This window comes from Mya arenaria, chromosome 6 (assembly GCF_026914265.1).
Source record: "Mya arenaria isolate MELC-2E11 chromosome 6, ASM2691426v1".
Lineage (NCBI taxonomy): Eukaryota > Metazoa > Mollusca > Bivalvia > Myida > Myidae > Mya > Mya arenaria.
The window spans coordinates 69,690,702-69,715,047 of record NC_069127.1 but is presented as its reverse complement, the minus strand read 5'-3'; the positions used below and the strand labels follow the sequence as shown (position 1 = coordinate 69,715,047).

Sequence of the window (24,346 nt, the reverse complement as noted above, 5' to 3'; positions counted from 1 at the left end):
ATAACTAGCTAATGTTTAGAATAACATCATTTCAATGCATACGGTAGGCCCTCCAATAATTTGGTTTATTCACATTTCTTTTGAAACTGCCTCGTCATTTAATTTCACGAATGATCTCTCAAAGTGGCCATTTTAAAGGCCTCATTTAAAATACAGATAGGTATTATATGGGATATTCTGATCCTCTTAGTCAAGATTTGAAACTACTAAATGTCAATGCTTCCACAAACCAAGTAACATGATATGGCTTGCCAGTTAAACCAGCTGATCGATACCCGATTTACTAGTCAGCGTCAAGATAAGATCGGGCTTATCAGTTGCTCTCACTGACCTCCAACAATCTGCACTTATCAACAGAAATAAAATATGCTGTTTCCTTTGTATTTCCTCACAACTGAGAAAAATGATCGGCCAAATACTGACAATTTCTCTTGTTGTTAACATATTTATGAATTTTTAGCTCAACTATTAGAAGAATAAGGAGAGCTATACTATTCGCCCTAGTGTCAGCGTCTCACCATGGTTAAGATTTTGCATGTTAGCACCTCATTAAGTCATTATTTCAGCAATTACATAATGTATTACAACTGTTCAACCTACTTAATTAATGAAGTTAATAGGCCTTTATTATTCAACTTAGACATTCTGGTTAAGGTTTTGCATGTTAACACACAAGTTGATATCTCAGCAACTACTTGATGTGTTGCAATGTGACGTTATACAATGGTACTCAACCATCCAACCTACTTGAATACCCAAGTTTTTTGCATATAATGCAGTAATGGCCCTTTATTATTCGACTTAGAAATTCTTGTCAAGGTTTTGCATGTAACAACATTTCAGTCAACTATCTAAGCAAATACATCATGAATTGTCTAGAAGCAAATTTTACCCCTTTATTACATATACTGTATACTTACTAAAAATACTTTGTCATTATTCAGCTAGTTGAGGGGTTAAAGAAGAATGGACTTTTGTCTGGCAGACTAATTTTTTGTATAAGGTGACTATCAACATATACATTAACATGTCGTAAGCAAGAATTCATAGCCAAACCTATAACCAATTGTTTTCTAAGCTTCTTTGAGTGTTTAAGACATCTGAAAACAACAAGTTTTTTAAGAATCGTTTTATTTCACAGTATAAAAAATTGTCGTATTTTCCAAGAAACAACCGTCTTAAACAACAAGCATTCTTTTCAAAACAATGCTAAAATATCAAGAATTAGACATTTCACTACTCCCAGTTCTTTCTGCTGCCAGCCAACTTGATAATGAAATCAATACAGGCAAAGACTGTCTCTTAACAAAAACTTTAGGGAGATTTTCATACCAGAAAATATTAAATATGATTTTCGTTTTTTTCCTAGCATTCTAATTATTCAAGAAGAATTGTGAATTTATCAAGAAACTTTCCACACCCTTTGCTTTTGACACTTGTCACCAAAACCATTTATCCTATCCGCCGTAGTTCCTTCGCAACCAACAGGTACTCAGTACCAAATTATATATTCCATCCAAAATTTCCACTTAATGCTCTCACTTTGCCCGTTTCTGTTGTCGACTGCGATAAATATCGTTTATGGGTGGAGCAGGGCCGCTTGATGATTCTTCATCATCACTTCCCTCTCCCTCTGTAATTCTTCTCTTGCGACCGGACGCATACTCCAGCGATAACAACGTACCAGCATCATACTTTATTGGTCCATCATAGCCGTTTTCCCCTGTTGGACCTGAAATATTCATACAATTCAATTATATTAGATTGAACTTGGTAACTCCCAGTCCACAATCAAACTTTTACATTATGGGCAGTTTTCCTGGTCTTGATCAATGCATTTATCTTTTCTCAAGCCACGGAACATTTTCTTCCCTTCTCAAGCTCTTGAATATTGTATTTAAAACCAAAATCTCAAGTAAAAATAAATGGCTGAGTGAAAGAGTGACCATCAACATTGTATTGCCTGATTGACATCTGTAATGTTTAATTCATTCGGGCATCTCCAATAAAAAATATATTTCAAGTTTAGAATAAAGCTATGTTGTACATTCGTCATTTTGTGTGAGGTTTTATTGCTACCTGCAAAATGACGAAACAAAATCTATGTTATCAAAAAATAATTTCTTAAAACATGCATACATGAAGGTCCTAAAGTTTGATTTTCCCCAGACTCAGTGTTACCATCACCAGCGTACCAAAGACAGTCATTCAGTTTGACATCATCAATATTCATACTCTTGAGTTTATCATGCATTTTAGAAGATAGCACAAATTGATTAGACATGCAACAATGGTGTCAGCATATTATCTGTATCATTTATTAAATTGCAGATATATTGTATATTGATTTATGTTTGTGAATAGTGGTTCTAAATTTATTCTCAAAAATTGCAACTAATACAATGTATCTGACACAAATAGCCTAGTTTAAAAATCAAGAGCACTACTTTCAGTCTGAGCAGACAAATATCCACTCACAGAATTTTGCAAGCTTAGGCAAAGGTCACCTGCAGTATTTCACTAATTTGCAATTTGGGAGAAAAGGTTAAGGCTCAAATTATAATAAACCTGTCATGTCTAAACAATATATATTTTATTTCTGAAAATAAAAAGAAATACTGTTTCAGTTTTCCCTTCAGTTTCCACTTATTTGTACATTTTGTGGTAAATTGTTTGACATATATCTAAGTACTAATAAATATACAAACTAATAAACTGACAAAATATAGTTCTTACCATCAGGAATTTCAAGCTGGTTGAAGTGTTCCATGAATTTGTCTATAATCACAAATGGACCCTGAAAAAGAAGATATTGTGAATGTTTCAATTACAAAACCAACAATACATATTCACACACTACATTTATTTTTTAAACACAGAAATTTAATCAGTATATAAGATACATACATATACCTACAAACAGGCTTTATGATTTTTTTAATTGATACTGCAGCCAATTGTACAACTGAACTGGTTGATTATTTGTTTCAGTTCAAGTCAGCAAAAATGTTATTTGATTGGTCAATATTTAACCAATTTTTACTTTTAACCAATCAAGTTATTTCAATGTGCTCACTAGCCTAAAGATAACTTGTGAATAACTATAACTATAAAAAATTATACAATTGGCTGCTGGTGCTTATTTTCTGTTGATGTAAACTACATAAACACAATCTACACAACCAGTTTTTGTCAAATTTCTGCAAAGCAATTGTACTTTTGTGATTATGGAGGCCAAACCAAAGACCACATGGGCAAGAAATGGAAGATGCCACTCCACCTTCCCTGCTCACACTCCCCAATCTCAATCATGCACACTCACTGAACTGATCACACAAAAAAGGAGTTTTTGGTGAGGAACTTACATGGAAGCATTCTGGAGGTGGCATCATCTTCATGAGAGAGGCAGCACCATCAGGGGGCGGGAACACTCCACCAGGCACTATGTGGGCATCCTTAGCTGTAATGTATTTTCATATATGTATGGCTGGAATTAATATTTTAATCAGATAAATTTTAGACGGTAATATATGAGAGGGGCAGCATGGCTGGTGGCAGAAACATTTTAAAGGGAAGAATGTAGAAATCCTACATTGTAATATATCTATAGCATAAAAAAGCATAGGTAGTTAAAAGATGAAAAATACATTAACTGAACTCTTTCTTGAAACAATTCCACTTGAATGTACTTTTTCTAAATAGAATTATATTTTAAAAGCTATACTTGCCAAATCACATCTGCGCTGCCTCTTATAAAATCTTAAAAATCTTTCACAATTACAATTACAATATATGTGATTGACTAAGAAGAGCCCAAGCATACTTATTGCACATGTGCGGCTCCCATCTGATTTTAACGAATCAATTCCTGTAAAAAGTGTCTACATACGGACAAGTATTTTTGGTTTAAAGGGCAGCCACTGTCCAAGGTCAGGTTTTGGATACTCTGGTCTCTTCTCCTCTGCCTCTAGTACAATCTTGGCAACTCTACTTGTCGGCATGTCAACCACTTGCTTGCGAACAAGGTCCTGGAATAGACATACATTACCATTATATCAAATACCAGATAAAGACAGGCATAACAATATGTTGGGAAAAAATACATTTATTCAAGCAGAGTAAATTATGTTACCAGAAATTTTGTTCATATTTGACAGAAAGTCGTTCCATTATTTGTATAACAGTTTCCAGCATTTGATGCCATTATTTGTATAACAGTTTCCAGCATTTGATGCCATTATTTGTATAACAGTTTCCAGGGTTTGATGCAGAAGTTTAAACAGCCTATTTAAAATTGATTTTAACAAATCAAATCTAAAATAACATTAATCTCACAATAGTTTGCAATATATTGCACTGTAATGTGGACTGTGAATCCTTGAAGCCCTATTATGTATGTCACATATATCCAACAAATATTCGAGACCAAATACTTACATGGTATCCAAGGGCCTTGAGCTCGGACTGTGTACAGGGGTAGAGGTCCTTATACTTGTACCTATCTATCAGCAGGGCCGTCTCCTTCCCTTCAAACTCCTCGAACTGCCAAGGAAACAGTAGATATTGACATCAATTAAATAAAATGCTGCTGCTCATAAGATATCATTTGGCAATCTTAAGACTTTTGAGTAAACAAGCCCTAACACTTACAATGGTGTTTGGCATCATTTTTTTAACAAGCCCTGCTATAAAAAAATCCAGAATTTGAGCAAGCCCAGAAAGCATTCAACTGGTGCAGGGCTTTTGCTTATTTCAATCTCTGAGTGAAATATGTAAGATAACTTTGTTACATTTACAAAATTATCCCCTTCATTGTATTTCCAAAAAACACTAAACCACAGAAAAAAGAAATCAATTCTTTTTTATTTATTATACTCATACATTAAAATATCTTACATCGAAACAACAATCATTTCATTGTAGTTCAATATATTTCAGTTTTTGACACACATGGTTGTCCAGTCACCTCAGTGGTTAGTGCACTCTCTTCTCACCAAGGCAACCTGGGTTCGATTCCCGGCCTGAGCATATGTGAGTTTGGTATGTGGTCACAAAGTTAGACAATTCGATTTCTATGGGTACTCCAGTTTCCCCCACAACACAAGACGACACTCTTGCGCAACATTGTGCCAATGAGAGTGATTAATATAAGTTGTAACAACTTGTTTCACAATAGTTGCAAAAATAAATTAGTTTAAATTACCCTAAACATAAGTCAGTAAATATTTTTTACTATTCTTTAAAACAGAAATGAAACTGGAAATTGAAATTATTCATAAAAATATCTAAAAGAGTACAAACCTTTTCAATGGCCTGAGACCTTCGTTTCTCCACCTTAAGGATACTGGCAAGATCTCCTACTTCAGATTCAAATGACAAAAACCTACTCCATATGTCTCTGAAATATATATCAATACTTCAAGGGAACCATTTTTCAATTGAATATAGAAATTGAAACTTCTTTTAGATGTCAGCGATACAGGCGTTCTAACAGCTGATTCATTAAACATAGATCCCAGTGATCACTCATGGATAAAGATACAAATGTATTTATCACTTTTTTTTCATGCGGCCAATAATATAAAACTCTGCACAGTTTTCCGATCATCTTTAGGCTACTGTGCATGTTTAAATGACTTAATTGATGAAAGGAATGACTGTATCAAATATTCACCATTCAATAATCAGTTTTGATAAGGCGGAAAAAATATATTGTGTGGTTCGGGTCACCCGACCCTACCTGCAAAATACCGCCGACCCTACTTTTGGTGGGACTTGCGAAAAAACCCATTCCTGTCGTACAGTTCATCGGGAAATTCTCTGACTGTTCGTCTTTCAGAGTAAGGTATATCCAATGGAACAAAATGTCTCTGGATAACAGTATAAGTTTTCCCAAACATAAGATTGAATGCCATCAAATTTTAATATACCCCACCCACCACTGCAGGACAAGGCATGACCATTTTCACTTGTTATGTTTTTATCAAATGATGCAATCATAAAAAATATAGTTTAAATAAAATAGCAGCACGGAAAACATTCTACTTGTATAGAAAATAAAAAAAAATTATGAGAGTTCTGACACAGGCTAGTGCCTGACAAAATATGACTGTATTTTAAACTAGGACTGAAACCTGGGTCTGTTGCCATTTGTACAGTTTATAAAATTATTGTACTTCTTGGAGAATGGCAGAGAAATGTTTTTGAGATGCTGAAGCAGGTCAGTATTGTCACATTAAATTATCAATATGTTTAGCTTTTGGAAGGTGTGTAACCAATGACAACGAAACTCGGCTAGCTCAGTTGGGAGAGCACCGGTCTATCAATCTAAGGGTTTGTTTATCCAGGAAAATCAAAGTCACCGACTGTTTAGCCCCAGCAATGTCCTAATATAACTAAAAAGCTGTTGAAAAAGGACATTTGCAAAGCAAACAAACCTGTACCAAACTAAAAACCTTAAAAAAAAGAAATCCCTACCTTCCCTACCTATTCTTGGGGGCCATGTTGCCCTAACCACACAATTTATTTTTTTAGGCCTAATTATGAAAAATATTTAATCTGTTTTATCCAAATGCCTGCAGATATACAACCTAATTCTAGATTATTTTTGTATAACTAGCTGCCTCGAGGGTTAGACAAACAGCTTTACAATCAAGTATGTCCATATTACAGTACATATTACAATACAATTGTACCTGTGTTACACTGAACTTACATAGATTTTTCATGTGGAATCTGCCCTGAGGATAGAACTCGCTCAAAGAGTACTCTTGTGTTATTGTCCTCTGAAATATAATTATGTATGGTAAATAGATCATGTTTGCATATTTTCTTCCAATTTTTGTATTTGATCATTGAATTGATGTATGTGAATCAAATTCAAAAATTCACAGAAACAGTCTTAAGACCAAAAATATTGCATATATAGGATCTGACACGAGTTGTCATTTAATACAAGATTTTATTAAACGAGTTCATGAAATTTGTTAGTAAGCGAGCCTCTGGCGAGCTTACTAACATCTTTCATGGACGAGTTTAATAAAAAATCTTGTATAAAATGACAACGAGTGTCAGATCTTTTTTATCACATGCTTAAAACGGTGTTTTTATTACCAATTTAGTTCCACGTTCCACTTTCTAAACCCATTGTTTGACAGCCAAAGTACACTGAGTGGAATGTCAACGATGCGCCATATAAATAGTTCCAAATGAAAATGACAAAAACAGCCAGTAGTTATCAAGTTTTAATACTGATAAAGCGCTGAACAAGTCACATGTGTAGTAAAATATCCAACAACATGAATAACGAACAATTTTAACCAAAAAACACAATAAGTACACAATTTGATGACGTCACATTGAGAGTACATGCTTTACGCGGTTTTTGTGACCTACATCGGTCTGTCAAGTTTTACTGTGAGCACGGATTTGAAAGTTATTCGCTGTCGCTTTCTACGATGACTTTGAAGCGTTTTCTTGGTGTACATGGATTTTCACAACATGCAGATGATTACTACGAAGCCTTACTCTGCACTGCATGGATGTTGATGTTGAAAAAGTTCCATCAAGAATGTTTCCAGAGAACAAGCTGTTCTAGCCGTCTTTGGACGTACGTGTGATGAGAAACCTGTGCTGCGGAATTCATATTTGTGTTTTGGTAACTGACAGCATATTAAACTGGCAAGCAAATGTTATGGCATTGGTCGCATATTGCCTGTTAAGATGGAGATGTTTGAATTGTTCTCGTGTTGTTTGTCACTAATGTGGCTGTATTTGTTGACTGACTGGATATTTCTGTGACTAGTAATCTGCATTATCTGGTTGGCGGAACATTGTTATCAGAAAGTTTTCGAACAACAACATTCTAAAAATATTCGTAATGGGTATATTACACGGAAAACAAGGGAAAGCATGTGATAAAATGTTCTTCCACTGCAAAATTCTCAATTCTGATTCTACAAAAAACACCTAAAGCAAGAGCATCGAGAGTGGGTGCCAACACTTGTTGTTTTTATGAAGAATGAACCACATATAGTCTTGCAACAATATATTCAAATGTCATTGGTAGCACGTGTTTTAAGTTTCATTTTAATATCATAACAGTTTCTTAGTTATGTCTATCAGGTCATTTTTTACATGACTAATACCAGCGCTATGACAAAACCTTTTTTTCCGGAAAAACAGATTATCTAATGAAAATTGTAACTGCCAAAATTTGCCAGAACACCTACCATTCAAATGTGACATAAAGTCCACATATGATCTGATGTAGTCCGGAATATCTCCAAACTTCTTCAAGCCCAGTTCAAATATTTTCAGAGCTATCGTCTTCTCCTGTAAACAAGAATCAAGGAAATGGAAATTAATATCTAAACAGGGCTCGACGTTAACTTTTAAATCCACTGGTCCATTCGGACTAGTAGATATATTTTCTACTGGTCCTGACCTAATATCCACTGGTCCTGACCAAATTGATACTTTTTGATGATATGATTTTAATTCTTTGCCTGTGAAGGTTTATTATATACACACATGATGAAAATAATAGTGAGCCTTTTTGGTCACCGCCAAACCTTTAACAGTTTTTGATTTTTCCGTTTCTTAACTCGTCGTAAACCCGAAAGAAAGTAGATTCTGTTTCGACATCTTTTACGCTGTTCAGCAGACGATCATTCCTCCATTGACCCGTAAACAAACCGTAAATAGGTCAACGGGTCAACTGTTGTAAATTCTCGCGTTTTTTTGTTTTGCTTTAATTTACTATGCACAAGATAAATACTTAAAAACCAAATTCAATGCTATAAATATGGACGAAATGATTTGCTAAAAAAAGTTATTGGAATTTTACATCGTAATAAAGATTGACCTAATTCCGATGATTTCACAGCTATCGTAAACTGTTCTGTGCTGTTTACTTCCGGTCTCAGATGTAACGCATGCGCAAGGGAATGTAAATAAAAACAACGAACGCTGCTTGCACTGCATTTATTTGTTGGATTATACATATTGTCAGATTTAGTCAGGGATCGTGCTTAACATTTCTGATTAAATTATTTCTTCTTGGAAATTTCACTGGTCCAGTCGGACTAGCCAGAACTGGTTTCTACTGGTCCGGACCATGAATCTGGTGGTCCCGGACCATCGGACCACCGTTAATGTCGAGCCCTGCTAAACATGACAGAATATGTCAATTTGTACCTTACATTTAATATTGAAGTCAGTAAAAATCACATACTTAATAGGATGTAAGACAGTGACACTCTTATTTAAAATCAATACATACACATGTATAACAAATATCAATTTTGACTAATAAACCTTGAACTACTTACTAAATAATGCATTTGTGGAATTTTTTTTTTACTGATTACAATATTGTAACCGTGTATTTAATAGCAGAAAGCGCAAAAATATTAAATGATTGGTGAATGCTAAAAGATTTACTGTGATTTACTATAGTCTCATAACGTAGAAATACTGTGTTTTATGCACATTTCTGTCAAATTAAACTCGGAAGCCTTCAAAAGAACCATTGTTTTCGACATTTATTCATCCTTTTTGCAATATTAAAGCAATATCATTAATTGTGGTAAATCTTATTTGGGAGTAAGAGTGCATCTTTAAATAATTAGTATCCTTTATTATTATATTTCTGGAGTACCTACAACGATCACAGTGGAGCCAATGAACATTACTGGCAAGTTTGTAAAGATATTATCAATTTAGAGATAAGACATGTGTGATGCAGCGGACAATGACACAGATGCCAGTTGACAACATAACTCCTATGAATGTCATGCTAAGCACTGATAAAAAATATCATCTTAAACAAAGAAATGCACTTGAATCTGGCTTATATACATAAAAAACAAGAGCTGTCACAGTATGTGACGAATGCCCCCGATTGTGACATTGACCTATGAACAAGGTCAGTACATGAAAAGTTGATCTTGCCTTTACATGTCAAATACATATGGCAAGTTATTTTAAATTGCCTCTAAACATAAAAAATACCACCCATAGTTGACAACCGACACTGTTATGTCCTTATATATGCAGCATTCCATTGTGAATAAACACCCAAGTGTAACCTTGACCTTTGAGATAGGGACACGGGTCTGTCATACGACACGTCGTCTTGGTGGCTGAAAATGCCGGACGATTTTGACATTTTTTCTATGCGTCTTTTAACCAAAAACATAGATTAAAAGTTTTTTTCTCGGATTTTTCACAGATTTTTTTCCCTGCGTCTAATACCCCCTATCGTCTTATACCCAGTCATTTACGGTATGTGTGACCTTGACCTTAGAGGTAGGGACACGGGTCTTGCACGCGACACGTCATCTTGGTATGTGGAACACATGTGGAACACATGTGGCAAGTTATTTTAAAATCTGTCCATACAAGGGAAAGTTACAGCCCGGACACGACAACCTATACTCTATGTCCTTATATGCAGCACTCCATTGTGAATAAACACTAAGTGTGACCTTGACCTTAGAGGTAGGGACACGGGTCGTTCACGCAGCACGTTATTTTGGTATGTAGAACACATGTGGCAAGTTATTTTAAAATCTGTCCATACAAGGGAAAGTTACAGCCCGGACACGACAACCTATAATCTATGTCCTATATGCAGCACTCCATTGTGAATAAAGACTAAGTGTGACCTTGACCTTTGAGGTAGGGACACGGGCCTTGCACGCGACACGTCGTCTTGGTATGTGGAACACATGTGGCAAGTTATTTTAAAATCTGTCTATACAAGGGAAAGTTACAGCCCGGACACGACAACTTATACTCTATGTCCTATATGCAGCACTCCATTGTGAATAAAGACTAAGTGTGACCTTGACCTTTGAGGTAGGGGCACGGGTCTTGCACGCGCCACGTCGTCTTGGTATGTGGAACACATGTGGCAAGTTATTTTAAAATCTGTCCATACAAGGGAAAGTTACAGCCCGGACACGAGTTATTTAGCCGGACACACGGACGGACGGTGCGATTTTAATATGCCCACCTTCGGGGGCATAAAAACTAATCAAACACCTGTATGTGTTTCATTATCATAGAGAATGCCCAGGTGTTAAAGAATTGTTCAACAGCTTGTTAATTACCTTGCTGCAGTAGTACTCCATGAGAGCGGCCGCCATGAACACATGATAGGTGGAACGTGTATCCTCCCTCGCTAGTTTAAACACCGTCCTAGCAGACTTAATACCCTCTGACCGACGGGCAAACCTCATGTACTGGATGTAACCCTGATGGAAGTAGAAGCATGATTGTATACCAGTGTATCGTTGTATATAGCAGTGCCATATTGAGAAATGACCGATATAAATATTCCTAGCTGTTAAACCCATGTTGAGATTAAATAGTCACATGATAAGCATGGACAAACAAAATAATACACATGGTTTTAGATTCGATGTATTCTTTTGCTAAACAATAAAATTAATTAGAGGAGCCATAGTCAGATTGAGCATTGTATTAATTTCAAGTTTAATTTGATACTATGTGGGTGTTAATGTATAATGAAAAGTTTCAATTTAATTACATTCATAGACCTGCTAACTGCCTAAATGCACAAATCCACTAAATTTAATGTAATAATTTCCAATTCACCACTCTATACAGAAACAAGAGGCACATCAGTGCCTGTGCTCCACTGGCCAAAAGGTTCAAGCAAAGACCACCTAACAAACATTTTCGTCAAGTTTCATAGAAATACAATCATCAATTTTTGAGGAGAAGTTATTTAAAAAATGTTTTTACTTTAATAGCTCTGGCTGCCATGTTGTGCAGTGGACCGAAATGATTTGGGCAATTTGAGTAAAGGAGCACCAAACAAACATTTCTGTCAAGTTTTATCGAAAAAAGGTCATCGGTTTCGACGACAAGTCGTATAAAGTTTTTTTTATTTTTTAGCTCTGGCAGCCATGGTGTGCAGTGGACTGGAACCATTTAACAAATTTTGGTTAATGACCACCCAAGGAACATTTCTGTCAAGTTTCATCAAAATCTGATCATCGGTTTCTGAGAAGATGTAGTTTAACGTTTTTTTCTATTCTTAGCTCTGGTGCCCATGTTGTGCAGCAGACCAGAACTGTTTGGGCTATTTTGGTTAAGGACAACCCAAGTAACATTTCTGTCAAGTTTCATTGCAATACGATCATCAGTTTCTGAGGAGAAGTCGTTTAAAGGTTTTTCTATTTTTACCTCTGGGGGCCATCTTGTGCAGTGGACCGAAACCATTGAAGCAAATTTGATAAAGGACCATCCAAGGAACATTTCTGTTAAGTTTCATCAAAATCTGATCATCGGTTTCTGAGAAGATGTTCTTTAAAGGTTTTTCTATTTTTTTGCCCTGGCAGCCATGTTGTGCAGCGGACCGGAACCATTTGAGCAATTTTGGTTAAGGACCACCCAAGGAACAATTCTGTCAAGTTTCATCAAAATCTGCCTATCCGTTTCAGAGGAGATGTCGTTTAAAGATTTTGCTATTTTTAGCTGTGGCGGCCATATTGTGCAATGGACCAGAACCATTTGAGCAATTTTAATAAAGGACCACCCAAGGAACATTACTGTCAAGTTTCATCAAAATCTGCCGAACCGTTTCAGAGGAGATGTCGTTTAAAGATTTTGCTATTTTTAGCTCTGGCGGCCATATTGTGCAATGGACATGAACCATTTGAGCAATTTTGGTAAAGGACCACCAAAGGAACATTCCTGTGAAGTTTTGTCAAAATCCGCTTATCAGTTTCAGAGGAGATGTCGTTTAAAGTAAAAGTTTACGCACGCACGCACGACGGACAATCTGTGACGACATAAGCTCCATGGCCTTCGGCCAGTGGAGCTAAAAATGGCATCATTGGTATTAAAAAGTCATTATGAACAAAGTTAGTGCTATACAAAACCATTGCAAAATTACTGACATCATAACCATTTTGTACATTTAACAAAGACAACTACCAATGAGGGATCAATATTTTCAGCTGCAATACAACGCTTGTAGATGGAATGGACTTTTTCATACTTCATACGACTCTGAAATAATGAAAAATGAAAATTTAAGAAACATCACCTACATGTTATTGTGTTTATATTCGTAAATATAAACAAATGACCGACCAAAACAGAAATTAGGCTTTAAGTTATATATAAACAAGATCGCGAAAAGCAGAATGTTCCTATAACAAAAATTATCAAATGAGTCAAAATACAAGATTTCATGCCTAATTTTAGGAAGCACTGTTTTAACTTTGATGATGATATCTTTGAATTTGCAATGGCAACAAGCATTTTTACTTCTATTGTTGATTTCCAAATTTTAATTACATGTAAACAAAGTTGCAGTGAATTCAAATCTGTAAATATTGAAAATTGTCATAATATCAACGTTTTACGGATAACTCTAAATCCTACCTCTTCAAAGTCAGCAAAAGCGAAGTATATGAGCATATTTCCCTTCATACTGGTGCTGATAGCTCTCTCATATAGGTTAGAAGCCTCGTCCGCAAACAGCTTGCCTGCATTCTGGTCCTGTAGGGAGAAATTTATACCAATTTTATCTTATTTGTTTGAGCTCCATTGTGAAGTCAAGACAGCTTTTAACTGACACAAATCCCTTGAGTCTGTTCCTTGGTTGGAAACCACTACTTATGTCACAACCTCTTGGGTGAGCGGCAGACACATTTACTACTAGACCACTCTCAAAATACATTATCATTAAAGGTCAAGACGGTTGAAAGTGAGTTTTTTCTTTTTTTTTCTGGTGATTAAGTCCCTTTTCACTTTCTAAAGTCGATGAATTGTAATTCTTGAAAGGTGGCTCCATTTTTAATTTGCAACATGTAATATTTTATTATAATATATATATATTGCTTCGTTTAACCCTGGATCAGTATTTAGATTACAATGGCCCATGAATTTATTAACATAATTCATACAATAATTATATTCCTAGAATTGAATACCAAAGCAAATAATGAAATTGGCGATGTCATGAATCTGCTCAGTGATCAAAACATAATCTATATAACAGTACATTCAGACAAGAGATGTTTGTCAAACATTATGCCCCCCCTGAGCGCCATGTTGTCAGGATTATATGGATAATTGAATGAAATATGCATGGACCGAAATGACAGCTGATTTGTTGCCGTTAAGGCAGTTTTAAGATTATGACCATTAAAGTGTGAGGATAGAGTGTGTTATGACCATGACCTTTTACTCTATGAACTCAAAATCCAGAGTCATCAGCTGGTCACCAGAAACCTTAATGTTAAGTTCGAGGGCCATGGGTGCAGGCATTGTCAAGTTATCACAAGACAAGTTTTTTTCGTTCAAGGTTACTGTGACCTTGACCTCTGACCCAATGACCCCTTAAATCATAAGGGGTCATCTACAAGTCAGATGCAACTCCAAGTCAAGTTTGAAGGCCATGGGTTTAGGCATTGTTGAGTTATCACTCGGACAACCTTTTACCATTCAAGATCACTGTGACCTTGACCTTTGGCTCTATGAATCCTAAAATCAATAAGGGTGATCTACTGGTCAGGCTTAACATCCATGTCAAGTTTAATGATCATAGGTTCAGGCATTGTTGAGATATCAGTGGGAGAAGATTTGTTAACTTTTTTGCGTTAAAGGTTACTGTGACATTGACCTGGGCCTGATGACCCCCAAAGTCGATAGGGGTCATCTACTGGGCAGGTCCAACCTTCATGTCAAGTTGATGACCATAGGTCCAGGAATTGTTGAGTTCGCTTTCAAGGTCACTGTGACCTTGACCTTTGACCCCTAAAATCAAAAGGGGTCATCTACTGGTCAGGCCCAACCTCCATGTCAAGTTTGAGGGCCATGGTTGCAGGCATTGTTGAGTTATCACTCGGACAACCTTTTATCATTCAAGGTCACTGTGACCTTGACCTTTGGCCCAATGACCCCTAAAATCAATAGGGACCATCTTCTGGCCAGGCCCAACCTCCAAATCAAGTTTGAGGGCCATGGGTGCAGGCATTGTCGAGTTATCACTCGGATAACCTTTTACCATTCCAGGTCACTGTGACCTTGACCTTTAGCCCAATGACCCCTAAAATCAATAGGGACCATCTTCTGGCCAGGCCCAACCTCCAAGTCAAGTTAAAGGGCCATGGGTGCAGGCATTGTCGAGTTATCACTCGGACAACCTTTTACCATTCCAGGTCACTGTGACCTTGACCTTTGGCCAGATGACCCCCAAAAACCATAGGGGTCATCTCCTGGTCAGGCCAATTCTCCAAGTCAAGTTTGAGGGCCATGGGTGCAGGCATTGTCGAGTTATCACTCGGACAACCTTTTACCATTCAAGGTGACTGAGACCTTGACCTTTGGCCAGATGACCCCCAAAAACAAAAGGGGTCATGTACTGGTCAGGCCCAATTCCAAGTCAAGTTTGAGGGCCATGGGTGCAGGCATTGTCAAGTTATCACACGGAAAACCTTTAACCATTCAAGGTGACTGTGACCTTGACCTTTGGCCCGATGACCCCCAAAAACAATAGGGGTCTTCTGCTGGTCAGGCACAACCACCAATTCAATTATGAGGGCCATGGGTGCAGGCATTGTAAATATCACTCGGACAACCCTTTACCATTCAAGGTCACTGTGACCTTGACCTTTGGCCCGATGACCACCAAAAACAATAGGGGTCATCTACTGGTCAGGCCCAACCTCCAATTCAATTATGAGGGCCATGGGTGCAGGCATTGTCAAGTTATCACTCGGACGACCTTTTACCATTCAAGGTCACTGTGACCTTGACCTTTGGCCTGATGACCCCCCAAAACAATAGGGGTCATCTACTGGTCAGGTCCAACCTCCATGTCAAGTTTGAGGGCCATGGGTGCAGGCATTGTTGAGTTATCACTCGGACAAGCTTTAAAATTATTTTACCATTAAAGGTCACTGTGACCTTTGACCCGATGACCCCCAAAATCAATAGGGGTCATCTACTGGTCAGGCCCAACCTTCATGTGAAGTTTGATGACCATACGTCCAGGAATTGTTGAGTTATCACTCGGACAAGCTTTGGTCTACCGACAGACCGACGGACCGACCGACCGACATACCGACATGCCTGTGCAAAGCAATATACCCCTCTTCTTCGAAGGGGGGCATAAAAACTACATGTGGAGGACTAAAATGGAAATAGTGTTTCTTTATTTAATCATGAGGTTAGTTAAAATCTAAATGCTTTTATCAATATGTATTGAATACTTTCCTACCCCTTTTTCTGTGAGTATCTGACTGGAGTGTTCGAGATAATTGGCCGCCTCTATCCACACATCGGGATGGTAACCCAGGCACAGCAAGCACTGCTCATACGCAAACATCACTGAAATAGATGTTAACATAGTAAGCTTAATTTAAAGAATATAATTGACTGAACCAATTTTTTTTATTTTATTCATTTGTCAATAGCTTAAAAGACCTTTAATTTCAATGGTTGACCAATTTATGAGAACACATCAGGGCCTTTAAAAGGTATGGGGAAGACAGTCCTTTTGGCGGTAAAAAAGTCTTCTTTTCGAACATTTGGGAACATATAGAGTAAAATATCAATAAAACAGTAATTATTGCATTTAGAAACATCATTTAATGAATCTTGTTAATCTCATTATCATACTTATAATCAGACTCATTCCTCATTATCACAAATTTTACTTTTAAAATTGCTTCAACTAGAAGTAAAGATTCAAGTCGCTGAACATGTTAAAATAACTGGCTTCACCATAACTTACAAATAATGTTTCATAAAATTAAAAACCTGAGTCTCTAACTCACACTCAAGACAATAGTGCATATGTGCCGATGGTTAGGCTCAACTTAAAGAAAAAAGGGCAAAAGGTGGACATCTCTAACATTTCCTACCTCTTTTGGTAATGAGGGCCTGGTCTTCCGTTCTCAGTGGATTTTCTTTTTCCCAGTTGATGTATTTCTTCCATAGATCCACCTGAAAACAAATAAGACTTAATTAAAACTGATTAAAACATCTGGTTAAAAGGCCGTACATCAAAATTTATTTTCTATTTCGAATAATGAATGAACTCACTAACAAAACTAAATTGTCATATTTCCTTCCAAGCAATTCTGTTCCATTTACATTGTATATTGCATTGTACAACGCATGCAGTAAAGATTATGCAAAACAAACCTCTTTTAACAGTTTAATTTGAATCAAATTTATTCAAACCTGTGTAGCCTCCTCTGGTGTGTTTTTGGGAAGTACAGATGGCAAGTTCCTGTTGAGACCTCGTGTGACGACCTCATACTCCTTAGAGACGCGCCGGGCATTCATGTAGTCACGACTGCGGTCCTCTATCATTTTCTTGGCAATAAGGGGGTTGATGCTCTGAAAAGGTAAACATATTTGATTATAGTTATATATATTAAGTTTTATTACTTTCATTAGCGGTGCTTGGTTATAACTCTAATGAACTTATATGCCTATATTTGAAGTGTTAACAACTGCAATATTTAGGACATGATGAAGAACATTATAAAACTAAATGCAGAAAGACAAGTAAAAGTTGAATTTTCATTTCAATAATAAACTAGAGCAGGTGTTTTTCAACACTTTTTTGTCCGATTCAAGCTGCTCAAAATTAATCACTTTTCCCCATATGAAAATCATGAAGATCACTATTCGGGATCTGATGTGTACGAGGCTTGAAAACCTTCCACATCAAGTATTTACTATATAACTTACATTCTCGTAGTGTCCGTAGTCCTTCCAGAGCTGTTCAATGTTGATCATGGGGTTGATGACTCCACGCTGGAACACCTTTCTCACGGCCGTGATACGCTGGTTCTCTGCATACGAGCCCACCGCATCACTGAAAATCAGGGAGAAATTTATACAGATAATATGGATGAAACCTTCAACATCTACCGGGTTTGTGCTATGAATAATTGCTTTTTTATATACATGTGTCTGCACCAAAGTGCCAGCTACTGAATAAGACCCTTCCAGACTTTAGTGATCCATTTTTAAACCTGGTTGAATACCTCTCATTGGCTTGCATATTTCATAACTAAACGAGTCCTAAACAGAATTCTGAAAGTCGGAAGGATTGTTTTGTGCACTTATTGCTTTTAACAATACATCCTGCTGATGTATATATTTGTGACAAATGGGCCCTTAGGAAAAACAACGGGTATGGGAATCAGGATGTGAGCAGTTTCACTGATACTTTGGTACGTTGATGTAGTCTGACCAGATACTTACACAGACTTCAGGAAGTTGATGTAATCTGACCATACTGAGAAGGACATGATATCCATGCCCATCTTGTCGAGGGCGAAGTCGTACGCCTGCGCCATCTTCTCTCTGTAAAACATGGGAAATACAAAATCATACACTGGATAATAGGCATAAGCCAAGAGCAATGGTTTTACTTGTAGCTTCATGACTGGTGTATGGTAACCAGATGTCGGTTTTATGACGTTTTCAATATAATCAATCAGTCATTTGTTATAAGGTCTTCATGTTTAAAATTGAGTTTCGCCAAAAATCCTACTAAAAAGACAAACCAAAATCTAACAGTCATTGATTTTGAAAAAGTCCATTTCTTTTCTTCAATTCTTAAATTTTATTCATATAAGTAAACTGACCCTTATCTTTCTTGCTCTGACTTTAGTTAAGACAAGTTAGTTTCTGATTCAGGTAATAGTATTGCTCTTTTTTTCTTACTTACACCCTTACCTTGCTATAGGAAACAGAGGGATAGAAAGAAGGAAGGACAGAGAAATAGGAACATTGTTCATACAGCATAACATCAAATATGTAACATGGCAGCTGATCGTTGTCATTTATTTCATATACAACAAACAAATATGAATGTAAACTACATTCATCTCTTATTTGATGCTGAAATATTCACCCTCTCACGAATTCACATTTTTAAAGTAAACATAGTATTGAAAATTAGAATATGTAACTCAAATTCAGTTTATTCACCTCGTTTCAATGAAAAACTTTAACAATTTCATGTAAACTTCAAATTATTTCATCATCATAGTTAAAAAGGTCCTTGAAATTCGCATTTTGGGCTTGGGGCTTTTCACTGCAATAAACTTGCAATGTTATGTTATTTATCTTCTATTATAGCAAACGCAAATGTTTTAGCAATAAATAAAAACTGCTCCTTGTATACTTAAAATACTACAAGCCAACAATAGTGATGTGAAGACAGAGGGTGAGTATTTTTACATAAATTCTGAATGTAGAAAAAAACTAGTCTATATTTTTTTTAATTAACAAAACACAAAGATATTAATTCTAAAACCCTGTATTTTCTATTTAATTAAATCATACAAAAAAATGACCATACTCAACCTGAAATACCCTTTAACTGGTAGGAAATAATTTCTCTAACAGCCGATTGTTTTGAAATACAATAATGTTAGTTAAATAAATAAATATAAGTCATTGAAATTAGATTTCTTGATGGTTTATAACCAACTTACACTACTGACTAGTACTTGGCATAAAGAGATTTCAACCAGCCCTATGATATAAATCCAGAACTTGAGCAAGCCCAAGGACAGGACATGCCAGCTTTTCTAACTTCGATCATTGCAAATATGCTTTATAATCCATTACAGAAATAACTAAAAACTAGACAACTGATATACAGAGTAGATTTAACATTGATTACAACATCTTTGTAAATCCTAGAAGCATAAGTGTTAATAAATATGACAACCACTGAGCTTAAAACAAAACTTGATTTTATCACAAAATACGATACACATCCCTGAAAATCAATAAAATTAGCATAGAAATAAACAAGCTCAAACTGTAGTGCCGCTCCATTGGACAGACCTGTACGAGGGGAGCTTGCTTTTTGTGTCTTTGATGTAGGTCAGGTAGAGCTTCCAGAGGTCGATGTTGAGAATCTTCATCAGGCAGCGCTGAAACAGCTGAAAAACAGACACATTATACCTTTGAATACTGGAATCTAATGATTGTGACTCATTTAAAAAGACCAAAGACAGCAATGCTTTGACAATACCTTAACCTGATTTCTTGTCTTATCAGACATTTTTTTATACATCATATATAGTACAGTATAAACAGTATGATATTCATTTTTTCTAAGACACATTTTTTAATGAAGTTGAAATGGAAGTGTTACCACTAAGATGACAGAATAATACCTTTTCCACTCGCTCATAGTTCTTGGACTTCAACTGCGAAAAAACAAAAACAAACAATTACTAAAAGTCACATTCTAAGCAATCTATATGTCAGCATTAAAATAATAGATCAGTATATCTAATCAGTATATTTTCTCAACAATTGTAACACATTATCATTAAGGTTGTCATTACTTTACAATGTCTTCTATGAACAAATGGTTATCATGCATTATTAAGTTAACAATGTCATTTTCAAATAATAATTACCTTGCAGATATCCGCAGAGTCATCCCAAATATTTTACAAAGACCCTATATTACCTTTACCATTTTAATCACACAGTTGCCAACACGCAATTCAGTATGACCAACATGTACTTGCAAAAAGGCGCGTAAGAAAGGCTGAAATAAAACTCATCACCAAAAATTGTGAAACATCATACTTCTACACAAAATAATAAGTATTCTAAATATAAACAACCTGATTACTTTCATGAGTCAATTCATTAATAAGTTGCTTTTACAATTCCATGGAAGTATCTGCTTCAAAGAAAACAATATTTTTTAACAAAAAATTCATGATGTTTCACATGGCTTCTGTCACACAGTCATTTTCAATCAACAGTTCTACAAACACACAAATGTTTAAAAATTGAAGACAAAATTCTCTCGCACATTTTTAGTCGGCCAAATAAATGAGTCAGGATTTAGAATGATGTCTGTAATTCAATACCTTAGTTTCACATTTTAATGTTAGCAGCAGTACATTATGGTTTGTGCCATGTATTTTCGTTAATTAAATATTAATTATAAGTCATGCAATCATTAGTACATGGGCAGCATTCTCTTTTGTTCTGTTTTGTCTTTTCAAATAAATAAAAATAAAAACATGGCAACAGTCTATCGGTTTTCAAGCTTTTTACTATATCAATCTATTAGAACTAATCTTATCAATTAATATGAAAAATACTTTTTTCTAAAAATTGATATTTTTTTACAGTAAAGTTTAACATTTCAAGGTCATAAAACTGATGAGTTAAAAATTATAACTAAAAAATAAGGTAGATATCTTACCCATTTTTCATAATGTGAAATTATGTGAATGCCACAATGAACCCTGTGGCACTGACAGACCCTAAAAAGGGTTTTTTATGCAGATAAATCATAGGTAAATCAAAGGATTAAAAATTCATTGCAGAGAATGTTTTGGAGGGAATCAATTTGCTAATTTTTAACTTTAAACCTAAGACTGAGCATGAACACACATTTTTTTTATAAGCTCATATGTTATAACACTAACATATAAAATATCTGTATACCAGGCATCCAACATTATCCTTCTTATGAGTAGAATAACTAAAATAAATGTCAAAAATTATATTGTTTGTGATTATCAATTCCGGAACCTAGTCAATGCCACAAAAATAATTGACTGCTACCAAGGTTGAAAAAGTTTTGTGATTCTGATATATTATAAGACAAATAAAAAATAAAGCAATATATATTAATAGTTGATTTCACGCAAATATGTTTTATCTAAATTATAAACACCATGTTAACCGTGATTTGAATGTTTTATACATGCAAGTGTGTGAGTACTTTTTTCTTGGAAGAATCTACAAGTCTATATGCAGGTTCATACAACCTGAATGTTGTTACATCCAGGTCTGTACAAAACACCACAGTTTTCACCCTCGGATATCTCTCTCCCTAGTTAAAGCCATTTTGGTGATGATATTAAATGAAATATGGACCATCTTTAATTTTCTTAAGCAAATACTGTTTACTTCTTTTAAGTTGAAATTATGTAGTATTAATATGTTAAAGATGGTCCAGTATCCAAGTCATCCCAATGAATAAATTTCGTAGTAGCTTATATAGAAATGTACAGTTAGTAAGTTTTTGATTTTACAGATAGTTATTAGTAGTTAAAACAACTTTTTTTCTTTCCAGACAAAATTGCTTTCAAGACAAAAGAAGTGTTTGCAAGTGTATTCAGCATTAATTTCATATCAATCTCTGATTTTTGAATGAAACTGATTCTTAAAGTCTAAACAGTCTTTGGCCAAAAAAGCTGCTGTCCAACTATATATATGCTAATAATCTGTTCCTACTAAAACCTTACATGAAGTAACAGGGATTCATTGGTTGCATACGATCTAGGCATGCGTTATTTTAAGACAATTCTTTAAGATGACTTGCATACTACAAACAAAATAAAACACTTTTGCATTAGGAACTACATGTATGTAATCCAGGAACAAGAGCTGTCCCATGTTAAACTTACCTCGTGTTCGATGTAGATCTTCCAGTATCGTCCCGAATTGCTAAACTGTGTCACCAGTCTCTCATACACTGGTCTGGCTTGCTCCGTTGTACGGAGCTGAAAATTACAAATCATTCATAAATTGAATACAAAAAGTGTTTTAATACCAGACTGTTATGTTTATGTCAGCTGTTTTAAGATTTCGGAAAGCAATATAAAAATTTGTTGAACAAGTTACATGTCATTTCCTGAGATGATTTCAATTACCTTCATAGAAGGTTAATCCAGAAAAACTAAAATGTGCAGAAAGTTAAATGCTTAGAAGATGTTCCTATTGAAAAATTCATGGTAACATGTATTTCTGCAGTATGAGTATACACTGACATTGCGTACAAACTATTCAAAAAAAATTAAGACATCTTGTTTTAACTGCACAAACATCTTCCTGTCAACAAACCTGTGCATCTCTGATGAGCACGCTCCAGGCCTCAGTGTCATGTGGAGAAACTTCAACTCTCTTCTCAGCCTTCTTAATCTTGTCAGCAATAAACCCATCCTACAAGCAATTTTTAGGGAAAAAGTGATCATTTTCATTTTTGTAGATTTAAATTGACACCTTTCAACAACAGTTTTACTTTCAATTAGATCAGGTTTTGGACACCATTTTAAGGGGCCAAGTAGCCACAATAATGTATGTTTAGGGAACTTTTTTAACATTTGGATATTCATTATGTTTCCTAAACGCCACAAGTAGACTGATTCATACCGATGTAAAATATATTTTTCAATTGTAACTCCACAATATTTGACACTGCATTGTTAAATAAAAACACAAAATTTAGAAATAAAATATTTTGAGCCAATACCTTTCTCTTATTACACTTACTGTTTCATGAAACAAAAATTCAGACATTGCCATTTTTGAACTGCGAAATACAGTGGAGAGCTTCAAGGCAGCTCTTACAAATGACTGAACGACCAGGACTCACCACTGACGCCTTATGCCAGAATTCGTCCTGCGTCATATTTATACAGATACAAATACAGATATGTAGCAGGTGCCCGTTATCTTTTCCCTCAATATACTTATGCACCAGTCAATTGTAAGCCCTCCCAGGTCCGGGGGTCATAATGGGGATAGCCGGGGAAATGGGCCGTGTTTTTACTTTCCAGGTGGCCCAGCAGAACCGGGTAAATGCAGTGGTTTTGTCTTTACGCCAATCCTACCCGAGCTTGGCTGGACGGACAGTCAAAGTCCCCGCTATTCCCCGGACCTGGGTGGGCTGTGGTTACAACTGACTTGTGCATTAGCACAGGGATCTATCATTCTTGGCTAGGAAAACAATAAGTGAGATATGGACGCACAGAGTGGCAGAAACAAAAATTGTCAAAGACTCTGAAGCGGCTATTAATATAGACTAGGGGCCCAGGTGGATGAGGGCAAAATGATTTCTGCTTGTAAAAGAAATGACAAAAAAAACAAAAACTTTTGAGTCTTTCATGATTAATTAATTAAAATAAATACTGAATAATAAGAAATAAAACTTAATAGGCAAATAATTTTCATAAGTCAATAAAGACTTTGTTATGTCTATTCTTCTGCGCTAAAGAGCCTAATTACTACAGAGGGTGGTACGTACTGGATTGAGTACGAAACTAAATAAAAATAAATCACGTTCTTATCTACCTGTTTTGACATGGTTAATTAGCAACGAAGCAGCACTAACGATTTATCAAAATTAAAGCTTCTTCAATCAACAAAACGGGTCTCCGGTGTATATCATCGCTATTTCAAAGCAAAAGAATGAAATCAACCGCACAGTCACAACAAATATGGCGGCCACAATTGAATTAAAGGGAAAACACAAAGTGCCTCCGAAATGCAAAAATATTAT

General features: G+C 35.7%; 1 protein-coding gene across 2 annotated transcripts; it reads right to left on the bottom strand.

The window, feature by feature from the left end:
* Positions 1–1,120: 1,120 nt before the first annotated feature.
* Positions 1,121–24,286, bottom strand: LOC128238385 (cleavage stimulation factor subunit 3-like). 2 transcript variants are annotated; one of them, XM_052954257.1, is made up of 21 exons: positions 24,139–24,286; positions 22,909–23,007; positions 22,473–22,568; positions 20,205–20,237; positions 19,870–19,967; positions 18,271–18,372; positions 17,752–17,878; positions 17,236–17,394; positions 16,914–16,995; positions 16,268–16,377; positions 13,426–13,542; positions 12,973–13,047; positions 11,118–11,261; positions 8,232–8,334; positions 6,716–6,785; positions 5,302–5,398; positions 4,438–4,542; positions 3,890–4,028; positions 3,366–3,460; positions 2,737–2,797; positions 1,121–1,732 (listed from the first exon to the last, which is right to left on the bottom strand). In XM_052954257.1, exons 1-21 carry the CDS (start codon positions 24,148–24,150, stop codon positions 1,539–1,541), a joined length of 2,118 nt encoding a protein of 705 aa, XP_052810217.1. In that variant the 5' UTR covers positions 24,151–24,286; the 3' UTR covers positions 1,121–1,538. The 2 variants fall into 2 exon arrangements, with proteins under 2 accessions (XP_052810217.1, XP_052810218.1); XM_052954258.1 differs by lacking the exons at positions 19,870–19,967; positions 20,205–20,237; positions 24,139–24,286 and having other exon boundaries at positions 22,909–22,952.
* Positions 24,287–24,346: the final 60 nt, after the last annotated feature.

Excerpts from the sequence above, each read along its gene's own strand:
- LOC128238385 (XM_052954257.1), bottom strand. Across the intron at positions 16,996-17,235 it reads CACCAGAGGAGGCTACACAG|GTGGATCTATGGAAGAAATA; the intron begins GTTTGAATAAAT and ends ATTTGTTTTCAG. Across the intron at positions 2,798-3,365 it reads CACCTCCAGAATGCTTCCAT|GGTCCATTTGTGATTATAGA; the intron begins GTAAGTTCCTCA and ends CTTCTTTTTCAG.